The sequence below is a fragment of the Aythya marila genome (assembly GCF_965140915.1).
Source record: "Aythya marila genome assembly, chromosome: 3".
Classification (NCBI taxonomy): Eukaryota; Metazoa; Chordata; class Aves; order Anseriformes; family Anatidae; genus Aythya; species Aythya marila.
Window position 1 is genome coordinate 12,779,445 of NC_139044.1, and position 22,311 is coordinate 12,801,755.

The 22,311-nt window shown below is 39.9% G+C and overlaps 1 protein-coding gene across 2 annotated transcripts in view; it reads left to right on the forward strand.

The window, feature by feature from the left end:
- Positions 1 to 289: 289 nt before the first annotated feature.
- The window catches only part of MRPS5 (mitochondrial ribosomal protein S5), a 43,171-nt gene continuing 21,149 nt past the window's right edge, over positions 290 to 22,311 (forward strand). The window contains exons 1-5 of one of the 2 annotated variants that reach the window (XM_082755527.1): positions 290 to 424; positions 3,984 to 4,121; positions 14,134 to 14,259; positions 14,568 to 14,801; positions 19,547 to 19,581. In XM_082755527.1, coding sequence (XP_082611653.1) covers positions 355 to 424; positions 3,984 to 4,121; positions 14,134 to 14,259; positions 14,568 to 14,801; positions 19,547 to 19,581 — 603 coding nt within the window. In that variant the 5' untranslated portion in view covers positions 290 to 354. Of the gene's footprint in view, positions 425 to 1,368; positions 1,436 to 3,983; positions 4,122 to 14,133; positions 14,260 to 14,567; positions 14,802 to 19,546; positions 19,582 to 22,311 lie in introns of those variants that run through there. The other variant, XM_082755528.1, reaches the window with a different exon arrangement.

Sequence of the window (22,311 nt, forward strand, 5' to 3'; positions counted from 1 at the left end):
GGCGGCGCCCCGCCCCCGCCCCGTGGCCACGCCCCATTTTCGTGTGTCCACGCCCCTCTCACGTGACCTCCCCGCGCGGGAGGCAGCCCAGCTCAAAAGGTCGGGCGGCGAACGGTGGGGTCCTTCGGTGAGAGTCTAGCGCGGGGGTGTCCACCGGACGCCTGTCGCACCGTTCGCAGCGAAATCGCTGCGGGGAGGGGCAGGAGGGGCGTTTCAGCGTGCCGTCACCCTGTTTCCACCGACAGCTTTTTCACCGCTCTTCCCTATCTCCTGCCTCACTGGTACTTCCCTCGGCTTCCCAAGCAGGCAGCGCGGAGGACGCCTCAGTACGGTGGCCGGCGGCGGGGAGGCAAGATGGCGGCGGCGGTGGTGGCGGCGGCGGGCAGGGCCTGTGCGGGCGGCGCCGTGCGGGCGGCGTGGCGAGGTGCGGGGGGGGGGGGGGCCGCGGCTCATTTTCCCCCTGCTTCACCCTCCTGTTACATTTTTTTTTAGCGCTCTGCAGTCGCTTTCCAAAGCCCAGCGGTGTTATTTTCCTGTCAGGGTGCGCTCAGGAGGAGCGGGCGTGTGTTCTCCAGTCAGATCGGGCTGGCTCTGGGGCTCTCCTCCAAAAAATTGTGCTCAAAAAATGGGAAAACGCCTCTGAGGTGTGAGGAAAAAATACTCCGTGACTGAAACCTGCTGACGCGTGGCGCTTCTGGAATGTATAATTAAGTCTAATAGAGGTTTTATGGTTCCCTTTGACCTGCAGAAGGCATATTTCCACGTTAAATTAAAATCCTTTTATTAAAGGCCTTTTTGAGCAGCCAGCACCCTGTGGGGAGGTTTGGAAGAGCCCTGAGGAAAAATGTGTGTGCTGTGGGAAGCTCTAAGGGGAGGAATCACCTCCTGCATTGGAGTCTGCCTTGAGACCCGTCTGATGTTTCTGTCTCCTTCTTTTCTTGCTTTTCCTCCAAAATGCCTTCCCTCCTAACAGTCATGTATGCCATCAGTTGTGGGTCCTGCTAATAAGTCTTTGTGAGCTGTCTTGGAAGCCTTTATCCAGCATAACCAGCCTTATGCCCTTAAGTCCTAGGCAAGAATCATAATTAAGTAATTACACACATAAATGCATGTGTGTCCTTCAGGGGAAGGCTGCTAAATAATAAATTTTGCTGGAGCCTGAGGTGAAAAATATTTTCACTGCCCAACCCCAGAGTATCTCTTTAATTACATCTTGCAAGTGGACCAGGAAACTAAAAGGCTGTGACTGCTCTTAAATCATTAGTTAAAGTAATAAGGGTCATTTTAGGTGTGACCCTTGAAGGCTTTGTGCTATCATTACCTTTGTTGTTCCGTGTTTAGTCCAGGCAGACAGCGGCCTTCTCCACGTGCTGTGATTTTTAAATGCCTGGCTTTCAGCTTGAGAAATTGTTCTTCACATCCACGTTTTGCCAAGGTAACAGGAGGGGTTTGTTTTTAAAGAGCAATTTGTATTAGTGCAAAGATTTCATTGTTGCACGGCACTTGAGCACTCGCGAGATGCCAGGAAAAAAAAATAGTAACAGCTCTGAAGTGTCTTCCCTGCTGTGATTATTTGTGTGAGTGCATTGCTTCTGTGCATGAGTTTCATTTGAGTAAAAAGCAGTAAGCAGGATGGGAAATGGAAAAACCCTAGGCAAGAAAAGAGTTCATTGCCCATTAGAGAATAAATGCCTAGCGCTTGGTATCTTCAAAACTGCAACTGGGAATTTAACCAGGACACACCTCTGTCTCCTTGTGCATCAACTTTTTAAGAATATCTTGGTTATTTCGGTCTAGAGCCTCCTGTGTGCATGCCTGGAACTATATTCAGGCAATTTTTGCAGAGAGTTCTAATTATAGCTGCACAATAAGCATCCTGATGGCTCTTTCTTAAGTTTTGTTGTGGTTCTTTTTCTTACAGTGTGCTTCTCGCTGCTGAGACCAAATTCCTGCAGTGTTTCTTTCTCTGAAGCACAGAACTAAGAATGGTTTTCCACATTTGATTCTTGTGGAAAATAATTATGAGAGTAGAAGGGATTAATAAATTCTTGCCAATTTTCTTTTTTTATTAAAAAATGTGAACACTTGCTGAACAGTGCATTCACTAATTAAGCAAAAGCATGGATGTTCAGACTGCTTGCTGTCTTCCAAGGTATTAGGTAATGTAGGAAACAAGTGGCAATCTATGTGAATTTGGGGCACTGTGTTGGGAGAGGTGCTGCGTTCTGCACATAAATCTCCTAAAGGTGGTAGGTTAACCAGCATGTAAAGGTTACAAATGAAATTATAATGAAATAGGCATATTAAAATAGTAGACTTGTGTATGACTTGAGTGTTTAAAAAAAAAAAAAAAAAAGAAAAACTATTAGGAACTAAGAGACTGTAGAAATAACTGTTAAACTGTTAGGTTTCCATTTCCACCTGTCCTGGGATGAGTTCTCCTTTTACATTGTGTAAGGAAAAATGAAATGGTTTTACTCTGGTTTTTTGAGGAAAATTTCCAATGCCAAAAATGCACACACATGTATACAGAAGATAGATATAGCTATATATAGTATAAAATTCTCTGTTTAGCCAGTGAAAGATAACATCTAAGTCAGGCCAGGGCTGTAAATGTGATGTTTCTATCAGGGAAATAAGTATGCAGCGAGGGGTTAATTTTCTATTACTGCAGAGCAGGACTTAAATATAGTAAGCTGGCATTTTTTTCCTGCTCTGTTGACTTATCTTTTGCTGGTGGCAAGACATCAGCCCTGCGTTTGTGACCTGTCTTGCTTTTACAGGCAGTTCTGTTTTGAATAGCTTATGGTAAGAAACACTTTAGATTTTTAAAGAAAAATCCCATCACAGGCATTTGGAGGATATATGAAGAGGATACGATGCATTAACTGTGCATGCTTACATAGCACAGCACGCTTTGATTGAGATGTGACATTTCCAACCGTTTACCTTCCATAAATACATTTATTTGCTTGGCTTTTGAAGCATCTATTCCCTTGGTAGCAGTATGTGCAGAGAAAAGTTGGGGGGGTACTTTATTAAATACAGGCACTTGGGGTCTCGGGCTTCTCATGGTTGGTGGGTGAGGTTATTTTTCTTTTTCGGGGGGTACAGGGGGATCCATCTTCCTCCTCCTCCTTTTGTCCTGCTGCATTTCGGAGACCAAAGCAGTCACATGTCTGGAATATTGTCAGTGAAGCCCCTGGGATTTGTTAGACATGGGAATTTAATTTCCAGCTCAGAGCTGATATTCTTGTACTGCCAGCCTTAAAAGTATAAATTTAAAACTTAAGTCACTTTAATGTTTTCTTTAAGGATTCAATCTCTTTTAATGGGAGCTCTGTCATTGGTCTCAGACAAACAAAAGGTGCTTCTGGAGGTACATTTCCCTTTTGGGACCCCAGAGTAAGTCAGGTCGGTGTGATAACAGAATAGTTGAGGTTGGAAGCCTCTGAAAATCGTCCAGTCCAGCCCCCTGCTCAGTGCGGATTGTCCAGGGTCATTTGCAGTTCAGAATGAAAAAGTGCTTTCTTATGTTCAGGTAGAATTTGGAGGTTTAAACTTCCCCCCATTGCCTCTTGTCTCGTTACTGAGCACTGCTGAGAAGAGTCTGGCTCTTTCTTTTTTACACAGAAGGTGTATTCTCACTCTGTCAGTAATATGTTAGAAACCTTCTAGCTTTCTTCTCTTTGTGACATTTCCTGTTGCAATGTTCCCCCCCACCCCTGTCTGCAATTAGCTTTGTGCTTCAAGACAGTCGGTTCGTGTCTGATGCCCTTTAGAAAAATGAGTAAATGTTACTAGGTTCCTTTTTTTGGTGTTTTGTTTTTGGGTTGGGTTTGTCTTATTGTTTTTTTTTTTGCTTTTGTTTTTTTTTTCAAGTTTGTTTTGGGGTGTTTTTGGGGTTTTATATGCATAAAGGAACCAGTATTTTCAGAATGAAAATGTCCTGTATCTTACCACCTTTCTGTCTCCATCCTCAGGGTTTGCTTCTGTGCCAGTGAAAGGGAGTTGCTGTTCCTATTCCAGCCTGGCATGGGCTCTCCAGGTGCAATGTTCCATCTCTGCCCCCCGGAATGTCATGGTACAGCAATGCAGACAAAGCAGTTTCTTCAATATGTGTAAGTCCCGAGTTGGTTTAAAATTGTAATCTGTACTAAAAAAAGGAAAGGAAAGCTTGCTTCTATTTTTTGGTAACTTTTTTTCTAGTTATAACTATCACCTTATGAGATACCTAACAACAGTTGTTGATAGAATTGTGTGCACAAGGGCAGTTTATTCTAATGGGAAGCAAGAATTTGATTTATGTAGCAGCGAATCCATCCAAAACACTTAATTGGATGGGAAGGGGGAAACACCTTCCCCCTTGTTTCCTAGTTCTTTATTGACAATATAAATTGTGTGTTTATTTTCCAAATGTTTTTGAGCCATAAGCAAGATGCTCTATTCAAGCTGTGCTGTCTCAAAAATGAAATAATTAAAATGCAATAAAACGCTAAACAAAAACTGTTGATAACGTCCTGCTAATTGTCAGACCAGCTGCAGCATTATCCCTCCATCCTGAAAGGAATTACACACATGCTTAACATAATTGAGAAATGATGGCTGTTGAAGTCCCTGCTTGGGACTGAGAACTGAGATAGCTGAGGCATCATCCCACCTATTTTATGGTTCCTTAGCTGTGGTGTTTTCCCATGGAGGGAAAGAAGGAATAGTAAGAACATAATCTCTGGAGTAGATAACTGGAGCAGTTTGACAGTCAAAGCTCTTAGACTTTTAATAATCTATAGACTACAAAAGATCTGTTTAAAAACAATCAAGCTTTCACAACTGACAGTCTTTTTCTGTTCTTCTCAACATTATTGTGGTAAAGTTAACTTTTCTTTGTATTTTATATATAAAGGGGGGTTAGAGTAAGCATGCTGTCTGTTCCTCTTCTCAGGTTAATTTTGACTGTCTGATTTCAAACAAATGACAGAGAGGGCTCAAAAGGCCTGCAAAGGGCTGCAGCATGATCTGCATGGGGAAGGCTTTCTAAGGATGCCAACTGCAGGAAAAATTAAGACTTTTTCCTTAGCTGCCAGTCACAAGACCAAGACTATGTAAAAAAGATAAGCATTGTTGTGTTTTTGTTTTTTTACTTTAAATTAAAAATAAAGCATTGCAATCGTTTCACAGTGATTACTCTTTGTAGTTTAGATATTGCCTTAATTTATGCTTATGTTCATAACATCTAGGTGAGCTGTGTTTTAATGAGAATGTTGCCAGCTGTCTTTTTAGATGGCTTAATTAAAAGTATTTGTTGTAATGACATCCCTCTTGTTTGACTCAATAAAACTGTAAACAAGTTATATTTGAGCAAGCTACATAAAACTACTGGCTTATTTAATAAGATGTAAGAACTTAAGTGTACTTCTTACATGTATTCAGCAGAGACAGAAGTCAGTCTGAGTTTTTTGTTTGTTTCCAAGGACCAAACTCTGGAAAAAAATTATATTATGCTATCCTTTTGCCGTTGTGTGCTCCCTTACTTTGTAGGCTGTTTTGTTAAAAAGGCAGGTTACCAAAGCGGGTTGAACATAAAGTAGTTAAGAACATTTTTATGCTTTCTCAAAGCAATCAAGAAGGCTGGATAAATAAGAGATCCCCTAGGAACCTGGAGATTAGAGTAATTGCTTTTTCTTGTCCAATTCATCATGCAGTTCACTTGGAAATGTAAAATTTTATACTATTGATCCCGACTATGAGCCAAATCTGCAGAGTCCCCTACTAATATGGTAGTGATAAATGGAGTGTGCAATGCTAATCTTTCAATTATGATCACTCTCAAACTTTCATTGCTCTTTTTCTGCTCAGAGGAACGCACTGAAAAGATAAGCCACTGAGTTAAAACAGCAGCAAAGTTTTTGTGCAATTCATTTCCTCTATTTCTGAATGCAGATGCAAGTTGTAAGGCCTATTGTGTTGTCCCTCGATCCCTACTGGGCTTAGGACATGCCACCAACCTGTTCTATTCTGTACAATGTTTCCTGAAACACTTCAGGAAACTGGGCAGAGAAGAGCCTGGGGGTCTTGGTGGACACCCAGCTGAACGTGAGCCAGCAGTGTGCTCTGACCACTAAAAAAGGCTAGTTGTGTCCGTGCTGTGTTAAAAATGCTGCTTTATTGGGATAATAAAGTGGTGGCATGGACTGCCCTGAGAAATGGTGGAATCCCCATCCCTGGAGATCTTCAGAAGCTGTCGGGACGTGATCCTGGCCAAGTGGATCTAGGCAGCCCTTCCTGGGCAGGGAGCTGGGGCTGGGTGAGCTCCAGAGGTGCCTTCCAAGCTCAAGCATCCCGTGATGCTGGGGCCAGCTGTGATCATTGCAAAGCTCTGACTCAACACTGAGCGTGTCGAGGGGCTGGGAAGCTCTGGGACTTCGCTGAACTGAGGGGCTGACGATAACGGGGGCTCAGTTGGTCTTGTTTATAGGAAATTTTGGGCCAAGACTAGTTTCATCTTGGTGGTACAAGTGATGAGACAGTAAAAGGAAAATGACTTTTCCTTGTCAGGTACAGAGTCCTTTGAAAAGCTGCCCTTTGACTGAAAAGGTTGGTCTTGTTTTTCCTGGCTGGTAATTTTTGGAGGAAGGCTGCTGGTTTCAGAACAGCTCTTCTTGCAGAGTTGTTTTCCCTGCCTTTTTTCCATACTAAGTAAATAGCTTAATAGTTGGAGTTGAATAGTTAAACGCAATAAAATTTTCAAAATTCAAATGAAGTACAATATTAACAGTATAAATCACGTTATGGCACTCATATCCCTTAGCAGTGCAGTTGTTTCGGAAGTGTGGTAACATTAAAAATGCAAATACGATCGTTATATGTGAAACATAATTGTCAAGTGAAATGTCAAATGACAGTCCTGTGACAGAGGAAAGTGGCAGTACTTTGCCTTGTTAGTGAAGGTTTACTTCTCTTCCATCATATTCCTGAGGTATTAACATGTTCACAGGGTCATCTGTACCTTCCACTTGATCTTCACAAATAGTTTAACTCATTTAAATGGGAAGAATTGCAATTATCCCAGGTAGTCTGTGATCCTGTCCCATCACTACACCATGTCCTTCAGAGCCGCATCCACACGTCTCCTGAACACATCCAGGGATGGGGACTCCAGCACTGTCCTTGACCACCCCTTCCACAAAGACATTCTCCCTGTTGCCCCATCTAAACCTCCATGACACAGCTTGAGGCTGTTAAATTCCACCAGTCCAGGCTTTCTGGGCAGATGCTCCAGCTTGTAGCTGTTGAGAAACATTGATGCTGTAAGTTTCAGATCCCAAAAAACATGGGATAAATCCCTTTTTAATTTAAGAGCCACAGAACTGGGTGAAATATATAGGCTGTCATTCCTGAAGGCAGCAGAAGCACACAGGTGTCATGAATACTGAAACCATTTGACCTGAATTGTGCAAACCTTTTGGCTCTAACAGCAGGGGAAACTTCCTCAACATCCATTGTGTAGCCGAGTGGCTGTGAGACTAAAGAACTTGTGTTGGAAATGGTGATTATATCAGAATTGTGCTTTCCCACTCACAGCATTAATTCCATTAGTTACCGTTGGGAACAAATAAAAAGTGCTTAATTTCTCTGTTGCTAGGTGATCTTTCCTCATAAATTAGAATACAGAGTAAGGAACATGACAATCCTTTGGAGCTCATAGAACTAGACGGTAATAATGAAGGGGGAGTCATTTAGCCCAACAATACACAATCACAGCCCAATGTGCCTTGTCTCCAGGTGCTCTGCTTACTGCAGGCAATTGCACTCGATATAAATCTCGGCGTTCTTTATTGTGAACGTCGGTTCTTGAAAGCCTATTTTTTAATTACATTTGATATTAAATTCTTCCAGTCCTGTGTGAGTTGTCTGGATTAAGTTGTTCATTTTTCTGCCTTGCCTGATTTCAATCAAAGTGGGGGAAAAAAAGATCTTTTCAATTTCTAAAGATTTCTTTCTTTAAATACAACACTCCAGATAAACAATTGAGTTGCCACTTGTCACCATTATTTTATTTATGAGGAGGATGCTTGTGTGTATGTGGAAGAACAGTTGGTTAATTTTAACTAAAAAAAGGGGGAGGGAGATATTAAATGCCTTACAGCTAAATGTACTGGTGGGGGTGAATTCTAACTGGTTTTGATTTCTTGCTGTAACTTCTGGGAAACCTCCAGAGGTTTCCTTGCCCTACCATAACGCAGCATGCAGTATTTCCAGTTACTGGGAAGTTACCCCAGCTTTTCTGCGTGCAGGATGGGATCAGGCAGGCAGTGAAGACATTGATGTGCCACGTGTGGGCAGGCAGTTGTAATTTGGAGCAAGGGCAGATCTCATCTGGGGTGAACACACATTTCAGAAACGGCTTTAGAATCTCATGTTTTATAAATAAGCCATCCAGTATTAGTATGTGATTATTCCATGTTTCTCTCATAAATCTATCTGTATTATCTGTACAATGTTCTCTTTTGAATTAGTAAAGGAGTTGAATTGTTTCTGTAAGCATCTTTAAACAGGCTGATGAGATTTCTATGTCTAGATGAGGAAAATGCTCTGTTAGAAACCTACCTCGCCAGGGGTAAGTGATGGTATGGGCTCCGTTGGCAGTTTTTGAATAGTAGTTGAGTTCAATTTAAGATTACAAAGGGATATAAAAATCAGACTCTATCTTTCTTTGAGATGCTTCACCTCTGTTGTTCCAGAGTGATGCATTTCATGTAATTGGGAGACTGTCTGCAGCCACGAGAAGTGGTGTGCTTGGAAGTAAAAGTTAATGTGAGCAAGCAGAAGTGGCATCTAAGTTGTTTGCTTCGTGTTCAGCTGCTGAAATGAGTTGTAGGTTTTCTCTTAGGAGAGGTGGTCTGTGTATGTTCTTGCCTAGCACTTTGGTATCAACTGTTTTGTCGCTCTGTTTATTATTAAGCACTTTTTGTAAGCCTGTAGAGAGAAGGTAAGGCATTGTAAGGCCCAGATTTAAATATGTAGTTGAGCGCTCCTTTTCCTGATCTCAGTGATTTAGATTGCAGTTCATTACCAAATCCTACATAGTTAGAGCAGCTCATGTAGCCTGCTGTGTGCCAGCCTCCTTCCTTTCTCTCTCTAGTGGAGAAAGGGAGAGTTATATTTAATTTATTGTTGTTCTTAGGTAATTCTTTGAATAATTGTAAATGTTTCAGTACCTCGGTTTATGTTTTTTGTTGCCCATATGCTGCTTTGTTTCCTAATAAAACCATGTATAACCAGAAATATTCTGAAGGTTTTGGCTAATTATGCAGACAAAATTGAAGCAATTAGAGCAAATAAGAGCAAAAAACCTCTTATACAAGGAGGGAAGAAAACTAATGGAAGATGGTTCAAACCACGTATATGTTTGAGATTGAAAATCATCTTGGATTTCTCAGGCTTTGTATCTAGTTAAAGCTGCAGATCAGAGGCTCAGAAATTAGAGGCACCTACTGTTCTCAAGGTTACTGTGTCTAGCAGCAGAAAAAGTACCTGAGAATTCCTGGTGGAGAACTTCTCACCTGGCAGTCTACAGCACACTGCAAGAGAGCATCCTTCTTGCTCAGGAGCTGCAGCACTGGGATCTGTGCTCTCTTAAGCCATCTTTGCTGTGGTGAGTGATCCTTCAATGTCTTGGTTGCTGCGAGCAACTATGTGTTGAGCTGCAGAATATTTACAAGAGATGCACAGTTCGTACACTGCTCATGAAAATATTAATTATCAGAAAGACACAAGTGTTGCTTTTGCTTTTATTTTTTTTTGAGGACTCTGTCCCTGGCCACTGTGGAAACAAGCTGAATGTGCAGAGTGTTTGTCTGTGTTCTCTGATTTCTTTAGATAACTTTTTTTCCTGAATTGGCATGTTTGTCTTGCTCTTCAGCAATTGATTCAGAGCATCTCATGGTTGTGTAGTAGCCATGAAAATATTACAAAAAAAAAAAAGCATGAAAGCTGAGGCGCAGAATCCGATCTACCAAATGATACAGAGACCTCTTACTGGGACGTTTTGTAGGCTGACATGATTTAGAAACTGACTCCTACAATATTTTTAATTCTAAATTTTAGTTATTTTACCATAATGGAAATGTGCATAACTTCCACGGGCACTGTCATAGTGATTTTTTTTTTCTGAGGTGCTAAATTGTACAGTTAAGTGGCAGTCTGCTTTCTCCATTCTCATCCCATGTCAGATAACACCTAACGACCAGCTCGAGGGCGCGCCCTTCACTCACTTTTCATACCTGTGCAATGTTTGGTCTTTTCTTAATCAGTCTTCAGAGTTTCAAGTTGCAGTGAGATGAAAGAAATCTGTTTTTTCTTTTAGGAGCTCAAGGAGGAAAGAAAGGAACTGAATGAGCACGCAGGGATGGTTCTTCAGAAAACCCTCACAACTTTCAATGATTTACGGCATGGAATTTGTTGTGTTTATAGCTCTGGGTGGCTTTTTCTTCTGTGAGTTTGTTCAGCTGCTTTAGCTGCTTGTAAATGATCCAACAATAACACGTTCTCTCTTGGGGAGATGGAGACACATGTGTTCATTAGAGAAGACAAGGTCAAGGAAATGCTCTCTGCACTCAAGTACAGTGAGGTTTTGTGATACTTTGGCTCCTAGAGGAGTTGATAAGCCTTTGACCTTCCTCCAAGAAAAACTGCCTACTTGCGGTCATTAAGCAGCTGAGTCTAGACTATGTAATTTATCTTGCAACTTGTAATAGAATATGTAAGCATTCCCCTTGGAGATGCTTTTTCATATTTCATCAGTGCAGAGTATTTTTCTTCCAGATTCTGGTTTGGTTTTGTGACTGGGAAAGGGAAGTGTTTGACATACCATGCCATTTTAGAATCCACCTGCCACCAAAAGTTTTTATTCCCAGTTTAAGTCTGGAAGCGAACATTAGAGATTGGAAAGACCTTAAAAAGTTCCTGAAGGTATTACGAATACATTGATGTAGTGGCACTAGCGGGAAGCAGTGCAGTGAAACAAGCAAGTTTATTATAACATCCTTTTTTTTTTTTTTTTTTTTTTTTTTTTACTACGTCATTAATATTAATGTCTTTGGATCTGTGGTGGTGTTCTGCCGCAATGCTATTTGTCAGGGAAAAAAATTAAGCTAAAGTTGCTTGTATAAGTGGAAGAAGCGAGCCTATTTAGCCGTTTCACTAAGTTAATCCTTTCTTCCAATTTTATTCCCTTCTATTTTCCAGTTTACTGCTATTTGTCATTCTATTTTTGTAGTTCATATTTTAAGCAAGCTGGGAACTCTCTCATCTTCCAAGAGGCAAAGAAATCTACTTTTAATCTCAGTTTATCAGGGTCATGGATTTTGTTATTTTTTTTAATATGGTTTCCAGCAAGCTGTTTTGGCAATCCGTGTGACTTACTGAGGTGTGATCTAATATACATCTTCCTCTGAAGTAAGAAGTAGGCTGTCTGGTTTCTGAAATTGGGGGATAGTATAAAAAGGCACAAAACAAAATCCTTTTCAAAATATTACACCTCTTATGTAGATGAAGCAAAAGAGAGTGGCATCTTTAAAGCTTACTATTGGCGGTTGTTGGCAATCAGCTTGCATAAAGCATGCTCTCAGCAAAATTTAATAGTGGATCTCTTTCTTAGCCATAAAATGTAAGTGTATGATGTGTAAGACTTTATTTTGGCTTGGAGTTATGTGCTTTTCAGTAACTGGCTAGAAACGTGTGGTGGGTTTCATGATTCGGGCTATTTTAGTGGTAGAGGAGCACCTGCGGCTTCCCATCTTACCAAGCCGCTGCAGAAACAAAATAAAAGTGAGACCTCAAATCATTTGGAGACAGCACACCTGCTGTGCTGGCTTCATCTCAGAGCTTCTCTGCAAATGTAAAAAGCACTACAGCGATCCTCATTTCTGTCAGGGGTTATTTTCTCCACTGCAAGAGCTTTTTCCTGCCTTATCTACGTATGTGCTCTCCGGTCATCTTGGTGCTGTGCTGCCAAGTCACATCAGGGTTTTCTTCGTTGCTGTGCTGTCTGTCGCAGGCGGAAGTCTGTAAGATTACAGTGGTGGGGACATGGCTTATCCGTTCCCTATTCCATTCTCATCACTTGGTCTTAAAGTCATTCTGATATCTGCCATCTTCTAAAGAGCTCTCAGCTCTGCAGCCTGCAGGCTTCCCATGCGTTTCATTAAATACAGCTGCTTTCCCAACGCATGATGATACTGTTAGAGGTCGATTAAATGAACTGCACTCTGGTACCGAGTGTGACGTTTTCCTCTTGTTCTGATGTTATCAGATTATGTGCAGTGCTTGAGGCCAAAACTAGGCTCTGTTTGACCTCATCGTGCTGGATCTGTTGGCACAGACTGCTCCCCTTTGGTACAGCGCAGTCTCCTCGCCCTGTGACTTCTGCTACTTTCTCTGTATGGGGATTAAGCAATGTTACTTAGAGTACAGTTCAAAAGCTGTTTGTTTTTTTTCTTTTTTTTTTTACTTTTTTGAGTGCCTTACCAGCTCAGGAGCTCCCCGTTCCTGCCCCTCTGCAGCCTCCTTGGAAGCTGTGTTGACCCTCCATGAAGCCACCCAAAGTGAAGACTGGGGAGCTGCTCCAATTTAGAAATAACCCATCAGAGAAACACATGAAAACCTTTATATTAATCTCATGTTTCCAGGCAACCAGGATTATTAAAAAAAAAAAAAATGAATTTGCTAGTTACACAATGTTTTCTGAGTAAACTAAGCAGCTTAACGTGATCCATCATCAACCTTCCAGTTCATGCCACAGTCTCATAGTCTGCTTTAAGATCTTGAAAAGCCACATCATACATCTCCTCCTTGCCACCAGCCTTTGTCTATATCAAACTGTTATTCAGTGTATTTTAGGGTAGTGTTTGCTACTTGTAGAGGATGTAGGATCTGTCACAGCTTGTCTTTTAGTAAGTGATGTTTGCTGAGTGCTGTGCAGCTGAAGGTTTCTTCAGGTGGTGTTTTGGTCCTGCTCAGCAGTCAAACTAAACGTTACTATATTTTTTTACCATGAACTTGGGGTTCACTGGAACGTCTGGAAAAGAAAGTGTAATTTTCGAGAAATATTTTTCAGAGGGACTAGAATCTGCCTGAGAGAAAACACAGATTTTGCTTTATAGTTTGTAAGTGTGATGAATGTTGTAGTTAGGTGCAGTCTCAGGGCATTTTCACTTCTCTAGCCCGGCATGAAGTCTGTGGTACTTGTTTTAGCTGTGAATGAAGGCTCTTGTGCTACTCTTACGATATGTGGCTAGGGTATGTCATGACTTTTTATGCTGTTCTGTTCTTTCCCACGTGGAGAGCGTAGTATTTGGTAGCGTCTTGGACTTGCAGTGTTTTGGTTTTGTCCCTCACCTTGGTGTCAATGTGGCAGAGCTTCCCCAGTTCATTATCAAACACACTATTCCTTAGCCACGCTCTTGTACGTTGGGTGAAACATCAGAGAATGGCTGGCCGAAACATCTGAAGGCGGTGGGTGTCCTGTATGGTTGTGGAATGAGGAGACCAACCAAGGCTGAAGGGTTCTGCAGTGAGGATGCACAGAGTGCCTCGCATTCCTTCGTCCGCCCGGCTCTTCCATCAGCAATCAGGACCTTGTGTTTTATGAGAGCATCAGCAGATCTGTGCTGCTGATTAATTTCTTGTCTTTTGTGGCTTTTTAAAGCAGGTTAAGGTATTTTTAAAAGTGACCGATGTTGAGTCTCATCAATATTTGTCTTTGGTTAAGTGCTTGTAGGTATTGCTGATCTGAGTTAGTAATGAATGGTTGTCTTTTATTGACCTGGGAATTAATACCTTAGTGGTTAAAAATGCTTGCCCTTAAATTGATTCTGAAAATCCTTTTAAAACCGATTTACCTAGCTCTGAGCGTATCTGATTGCAGTCACCAGGGGTAGAGGCACGTCTCTGCAGCAGATACATGTGCATGTAGTACGAAATTCATTTCTTAGCAAGGCAGTAATCCCACAGTTTAAATCCCAGCAAAAATCAAAGTAGGGTTAACATTTCAAGGTAGTTTTTTTTTGTTCAGCTTCCATTTCCAATATAAGATGTACTTGTATATTACTTATGAAAGCTTTCTCATTTCAGTGACAGCTGATGAGCTCTGGAAAGGAGCTTTGGCAGAGACTGGTGTGGGAGTAAAGAAAGCAAGAGGGAAGAGAAGGAAGAAGAAGCTAAGAAAGAATCTCAATAGAGGCCAGGAGATCGGAGAAGGTAGATTCACAAATGAAGCGCTGAAGAAATGTCTTGGCCTCTCCTTGTGTAATGTTTTTTGATTTACTAAATCAATAAATTGCTGTTAACTTACGTGGCATCAGAACAGCTTGATATATTTTTCTAAAAAAAAAAAAAAAAAAATCCTGATATGGTTAATTAATGCTATTTTTTGTTTTTAAATACAAATTCTGTGTCACAGAAAACTCTTGAAAAAAGTGAGAACCTCTCATCTTATTGCATTTTTACAGTGTTCGTTATTACTGTACTTGTTTGGCATAAAACTTTTTTTCCCTGTTATTTTCAAGGACGTTCTGGTTTCCTCTGGCCTGGCCTTAATGCTCCTATAATACAAAGTGGGATGGTACAGACAGTTTCCCAACGAAAAAAAGAAGAACGAGAGAGAATTCAGTCTGAAATTCTTCAGCAGAGAGACACATGGGAGAAGAGAAGAAAAATAAAAGTTAAGAGAGAGGGAGGATGGAGTGGAAAGTGTTGGGGAGGTGTCATTCTGGATCCTCCTGACCCAGGTCCTAACGGAGGTAAGAAAAAAAACTAAATATCTTTCTTAGTTCTTACCCAGCCTTTGTGAGAAGGGGCTGGGAAAAAGCCAGATCCAGAATTTTCCTGTGATTGAAAATCTATTTTATAACTTCTCTTACATGCTTTTTAGTCTGCACATATGCCAGTGCGTGAATTAAGGCAGCTCAATCAAAGAACAAGTATTTACACAAGTGAAACGTGTTAAATCACTGCTTTATTTAATATAGCTGTTAGTTTATGATTTTTATGTTATGGACTACCTGAAGTTACACTGTTATAGAGTACTGCATTATGTTAAAGACTGTTATAGGAGTCTGAAAGAATGGAAATATCTTTTGTGTTCAATGTCAGTTTTCTTAAGTACAAAATGCAGCTGTGCTTTTCTATAGTTTCTTAAAGGATCCTGTGATACCTCACCTTCAATCAACCTTTTTTTTCCTACTCAAATAGTGGAATAAGGCTTAAGATGTTGTGGTTTGAATGTAGCTATTAGAAGTTCTTTCCTTATGTGTTGTTGAGTTAAATATCATAGTGAAACTAGAGGTCATATATGCAAAGTGGACAGGAAGTTTTTTTACAGTGCTGTTCATTAAACCACTAAAAAAAATTTTGTTAGTTTTAACAATTAAAAACCTAACCCCCTTCAACTAATTACATATAAAAATAAGCAGCTACTCATATTCAGCTGAGTTTCCCTTGCGAAGCATTTCATGATGCTTCTGTATTTATTGCTATTCTTCTTCAGACTTTTATAGTCAGATGAGGTGAATATAACAGTTAATGTTTTTTAGCACTTGTTTCAAGCTTGTTGCAGACTCCAGTCATTCTAAAAGTTAAGCTTGGTTCATGTCTTCAGAGTTCTCTCTGTCCAGGAATATGTTCTCCTGGTGAAAGCTGTGATTTTGGAACATACGTCCCGTAAATTGGAATTTCCCCCATAAATAGGGAATTACATCTGTGGATTGCAATTGTATTTTTACCTGATCTTTTTGCAGTCTCTGTTGCTGGTCACTCAGTGTGGTGTTTTGTTTATGAATTTCTGTCTGAATATTTTTCTGGTGACATCTGTTAGACCTTAATTCAAAATTGAGATGTGCTTTGCACCAAGCCATAAGGCAGCAAGAGCATGGTCTTTCCGGGATGATCTAATACCATTGCCCATGTAGACTGAAGTCATGCTGGCATTTTGTAGCTTTTCCTCTTGTAAATTCATCCTGTTGCTGTTTTCTATTTCTCCACTCCCTTCCCAGGTTTCCAATTCCTGTAGCTGGTATAGCTAATTTTGGGGCTTATGTTGCTATGGTGTCTAAGTCCGGAAAACAAGATACCTTGTGAATTTATAGAGATCTGGCTTTCCAGATCTCCTTTCCTTTCTCTTCAGGGTTTTCTTGTTTATCCTTGATTTTAAGAAAAACTGATTCCATTTTAATAGCAGCATAATGCTGCAGTATATAAATAAGATTTCCTGTGTTTGCTTACCGGTATTTCATCTTATTACCTTGAAAGCAAATGTTCCATGGAAGGTGGTGACATGACAATGGATGAGGCAGCCTGTCACCTGAATCTTACAAGTGAAAAATAAAGATTTGAGAAGTTAATGAATTCCCCATAAATCATTGGTGGAATATAGAGGAAGTCGAGAAGATTTCACGGTTCTGGTTCTGAGCTTTAAATGCAAGGCTATGTTGCTTTTAAATTCAAATGTATTTTCAAGTAGTTCATTCTGTTAAAAGAAGTGGCAGCTGTTGCAAACAACGTTTATGTATGCATGAATTCTACTCCCCAGTGTTTTCCTTGCTTTCAGTGTGGCTGATATTACTGAGGCTGGTTAGTTGCATTGAAATTGGTTCTGTGGGTGCTGCAGTAGTCAGGTCAAGTTCTGCCAAGAAGAGGGAAGGACACTACAGTAAAAATAGGAAAATGAAACAGTCAGCTTGTATTATAAATGTGCTTGAGAAAAGCAGTTTCTGATTAGCATATACCAATTTCCTTTTAATCTGTTTAAAAACTGTGCAGATTTTCAGTTTCCCACAATTCCATCAGCATCTTTTATTCAGAGGAATTAAATGACTTTCAGGAGAACGGGGACACTGGCTATGTGCAAAGCGCTGTCAAAGTGGTAGAAAGAACAGACCTGAAACCGTCAAACCCAATGAATCTGTCCTGAGACTGAGGCATGGCTGGACTCCCTCGATTTGAGATCCTGCAGTTCTGCCCTACCTGGTGTTCTGCTGCTAGATCCTCTGGTAACAAACAGTTTGAGCACATAATGCAGCTTCCCTTCAGCAGCATCCATATTTTCTAACAAAAACAAGTACAGGAGAAATCTGTAGAACCTCTCTGTCATGAGCCTTTGACATATGACAAATTTGATTGAAACCAACTGCTGTGTTTGGGGGGAAAATGTACTTGCATATATTTGGGGATAGACTGATTCTTTGTGCTTTGTGCTTGCAGGAGGATCTTCTCCCACTTCACCATTACTTATTGTGTTAGTTATGAGTAGAGAAAGAATTCTTTTTTCCAGTTAGAAATACAATTATTTTTCAGCCAAGTTGACAGTGTTGCTTTGCAGCTGAAGAGGCTTCAGAGAGGGAACAGGGTGCCTGCTGGCTGGCATTTACATGCTCTTCTCTGAACTTCTTGTAGACCACCAGTTCTCTAAATTGTGCTGAGATAATCACGTTTGTAATAGTCACAGAGATTGTGTAAATGATCTAGCAACATCCGATGAAGCATTGAGTCCCTGATTCTCTTCACCACTGTGCTGCTTTAAACTCCCAAGCCTTTCTCCAAACTCTTGCTGTGACTATACTAAGCACAACAAATATTAAGTGCCTTAGTTAGCACTGGTTTCTAAAGCTGTAAATGCTGAAAGCTCTAGCTCTAATAAAATAAATTGGAAAAGCAGGAGGTTGGGAGGATCTCCTGTTTATTCCGTTTATATTGAGACATTGCATTTTACTCCATTGTCTTCAATTTTCTTTTTTTTTTCCTAAAAGTAAGCTTTACTGACAGTGTTTGTCAGGGTGAAAGCCCTTGGATGAGACCTGAGGGGGCTTCTGTTTGTGTAGTTTTGTGCCCTCTCCCTTTACTTGCCATCCTTGGTGGCAGTAGTGCAGGCGGTTTGTCACGCCCAGAGCTCTGTGCTCTTCTTGCTCTTTCCTACCCCACAATTTCCGAAGACATTTTGAAAATGTCATTCCTTTTGAAGTCCCTTCTAATGACAGAGCAAAAACTTGAAATTTTCGTGCAGTGAAAAGGATGCGTTCACCAAGTACAGCCGAATATGTAACACACACCTGAACAGCTCCTATTATTACCGCTGTGATGAAAAGACTTGAAGACAGACATGACAGGGAAACAATACAAAACACCCTAACTATAACTGGACAAAATGAATGAGGCTGTAATTGTCTTTGATTTCAGAGACTTTTTTTGAGGTAGCATTTGAAATTGAAAGAAGTGAGGGGGGAAAAAAAAGTCTGGCTGCATGGTTGTTGATTATTTGAAGTGATTGCATTTTGTTTTGTTTTTCTTCTCCTCTCTGGAATTTCACAGAAATATGTATCAAGAAAAAAGGGATTCAAAGAAATTACAAGTATGATTGTCTAATACAAGTTCAGAATATCCTGAATGATATTGGGGAATAGTATTGCCATGATGGAAGTGACCTGTTTACCTATTTGGTGATTCAACTTCTTAGCTTTTAACCATGTCCGGCCTTTGCTCATTGTACATGAAACGAGGGTGTTTGTGTGTGTTGTCTTTTTTAATGCTTTTGGAGCAGTATTTTGGGAAGAACGCAATTTGCATTGCCAGCCAGCAAAAGCCCAAACTATTTTTATTTTTTTACATAATGTGCTGTGGACAGTTATTTTTTTAATAGCATTTCTACAGCTGGAGAGAATTAAGAACAATATCAGATATAATTTAATAAAAATTCTTCAGTGTAGGTGCAGGCTGGCAGTGGTTTTCAAAAGAGCTTCAGGGTTCATTTGGAGAGGTTGCATAGCTTAGCTTGTGGCCAAAGTATTGGACAGATTCTGAGCTCATCTGAGCTCTTCCATCACCTTTATTACTGCTTTCTGTAGGATGTTCAGACAGAGCAGTTGGGTTAGTATGTCTTGCTTTACCATTTAAAAAGGGATTATTTTTCTTCTTGTGTGCCATGTTGGTTATTTAGGTTGGACAGTCCTTGGAGACTATATCATTTTACTTCCCCTGCAGCTACAATACTTAAGAAGATAAAATATTGATTGCAGTTAGAGATTGGGGTCCCTAACAAAGCATAGTGAATGTATTTAACAGTTCTTCACCCCTTAATTGTAACAGGAGCTGTACTGTAGTTATAACAAGAGTGGTATTACACCCTCTGGAAGTTATCATTTGAACTGGGTATTATTTAAGCTAGATTTCTTTACCGATATTGATTTTTACTCAAGAAATGAAAAAAAGCGTGTTTTATAAATGAGTTATACTTTATTTTCTCTGAGTTTATTCTAAAAAAGAAAATGAATGGAGTCAGGCTATAAAATACTTGAGCTCCTTTTAAAATGAAGCAACTAATAATGCTCACTTTAGATACGTGTTCAGATTATTCTTACCTTTTCTGCTCACTGCTGAGATAAATAAGCAGCTACCTAAAAATCATGTCCTTTTTTTAAATTATACAATCTGCAGGGAGCTTTGCTGATAAGGAGTTAATACAAGGAAATGTAAGACACTGTTTTTCTCCCAACAGAAACTTACGAAGATTTTGAAACAAGAGTCATTGAGGTAAGCATTACCAAATTCTTCAAGGACTTCAAATAGTTACAGCTATTCTATATGGGGCTTGCGCTTATTTAATTGTCTTTGCTAAGTCAATCTTATAGCAATAGGAGTTAGTCTAGTGTTTCGTTTCAACTGCGTGATGTAATCTATTATTCTTTTCACTGGGGACTTCTCTGTTGAGCTAATACAAAGACTGTTTTGAGTAACTCTGAAGTGGCAAATGCCTGCAGATAAAGCTTTAACAGTTCACATGCAACCATAAATGGGAACCTAGTAAAGTGTTAGCAATAGTTCTCAAACAATTATATGTAGCAAATCATGTAGTTCTGCTTTTCAAGATAAATAAATGAAACAAAGTGGGGAGGACTGGGAAGACAAGATTGAGAGCAAGTGAGATGAAGATCCTATTTTGGGTGTCATGAGTAATACAATGCTCATCTGTCCTAAATGTCTTAACCTATGATATTTCTATCTTCTGGGGAAAAACGTTCTAACAAAATTTCCCATTCATAGTTTTATATCTACTGCATTAATATGCTTACCTGACGGTTTAGGGATGATGGTTTTTGACAGGGTTAATGCAAATGTTGCTTCCATCCTCGTTTCTAGATGGATCCTATTGCATCACCTCACTTAAAAATACCTAACAGCAGAACTTCAGGCTAAAGGTTAAGGTCCTTAACATTGCACTCCCCCCCTCCCTCCCCCCCCCCCCCCCCCCCCCCCCCAAAAAAAAAAAGCTGTTCTGAAGAGCCAAATTATTAATAATGATTTCAACAGAAATGCCACTCAGAATGTGGTCAGAGAAAATGCTTATTAAAAAATTACAAAGGTGGATTTTCTTTAGAAGAAAAGGTGACCCATTAATAATAGCTTTTAGTGCTGAAATGAAGAGTGTTGGTAATGCAGGTATGTGGACCTTTTTGTTACTTCTTAATGGTAAAGCCATTACTGGAGGATGCAACTCATTCCAAAGCAGACCAGTAACAATTAGTACTGTGCATGCTCAAGCTGTCACAAGGTATTTTATGCCTATCACTTATCTTATTAGTTTCTTTCTCATTTTGAATGCATTAGTTGCTGTGGAAACCACAGAACTAGCAGAAGCTAGAAGGGGGGATCATGACTTCAGAAATAAGCTGATTTCTTGTGATTCATTTGCTACCAGTCGAGAATCAAATGATGCACAGCATCCAGAAAAGGTACCTCTGGAAGTGAGAACAGTATTTGCCCTGTCCTTGCACATTCCCTTCTCTTCTACTTAAGTCCTAATTTTAGTGAGATCTGTTGTAGCAGTGGCCAAGTAATTTCTGTCTCTGTCAGTGTTTTATGCAGCTGAATCTCAAAATCTATTTTTCTTGTCACTGGGTTTTCTTTAGTTTTCTGTAAATATCTAATGTGTTAAAAAGAATTGATATTTTGCTAAAATGGCCAACGTATTAGAAAGCAAAATCCAGCAAGGTGTAGCAAACTTATCACTTCAGCTGGGGGACATCAAATTGATAAGATTTAGCCAAGACTTTCTTGTTACGTATTAATATTTTTGGTGAAGGAGAAGGGGCTGGGAGCCATTAAGCAAGGTGGCAAGGGTAGCACCATGAAGTGGAATGAATACCAAAGCACTTTTTATCAAAATTTGGATTGTGCTTTTGATATGTTGAATTAAACCCTGTTACATGAATACTCTGGGCATAAATCAACCCAGTGGCTTTGTGTTCAATGTAATGGCATAAACTTATTGCTTTAGAACATTCTCATATTGCTTACATACCTACAGATGAAATTGATTATTAGATTTGTGTCCCTTTCAGGGTTATCATCAGAATCAGATTTGCAATTAATATTTATCTACTTTATTACTGGAAAAAGTATTCATGTCTAGCAGCTGCATTGAAAAGAGATTCCTTTAATTTCTAACCATTATCTGAGAGCCAAAGAATTAACCTGGATCTATGCACATCCTATGATAGGTGCATAGTGAGTCTCTTTGCTTAATATGAATGTTGATACTTTCATCACTGTAAAATAGTGACCGTATAATAAGTTCTTACATGATTTTAAGGGGTAGAGATGACCATTCATCACTTTACTCCTGTCATTATCACAGCTTCACTTATTAAAAAGTTCTGTGCAATATTGCCTGTATTTTTAGCTGGTATTGTGTTGTACATGTGTTCAGGCATGGCATTTATTCCACTGTATCTGTGAACTTCTGTTTAGTTTCACTTACAGCACGTCATCTTGTATTCTACTACTGAAGTTGACTAGTGATGCCCTTTGTGGAAGGAACCGTACTTTCTCTGCACGCTACCATGTACTGTCACAGACTGATCTCTATTTTAAGAACTAACTTGCTATTTCAGATTAGCTTTGACTTGTTAAAGTCAACAACAGAGTACGTCAAGTGGTACTGGTGTGCACAAGAACAAGATGAAATTAAAGGCATTTGAAAGTTAATTTAATAAGCAATATTTTTTCCATTACTGAGATTACTTAGTTTAAATCTTAAGAGAACATACAGTTCATTCTTAATTCTTAAATGTGCTTACCTACCCACAAGCTTGAAATCAAGATTCTTTTTTCTCAAGTACCTCTGATGTATTCTTACCGAATTTGTCATTGGTGCCTAGAAAAAAGAAATGACAAAATAGTGAGTAGCAAACTTGCGCTTAATGTCACAGGTGGTTTGTCACAATAAAAAATGTTGCATGCCTCTATACCATACAGTATATG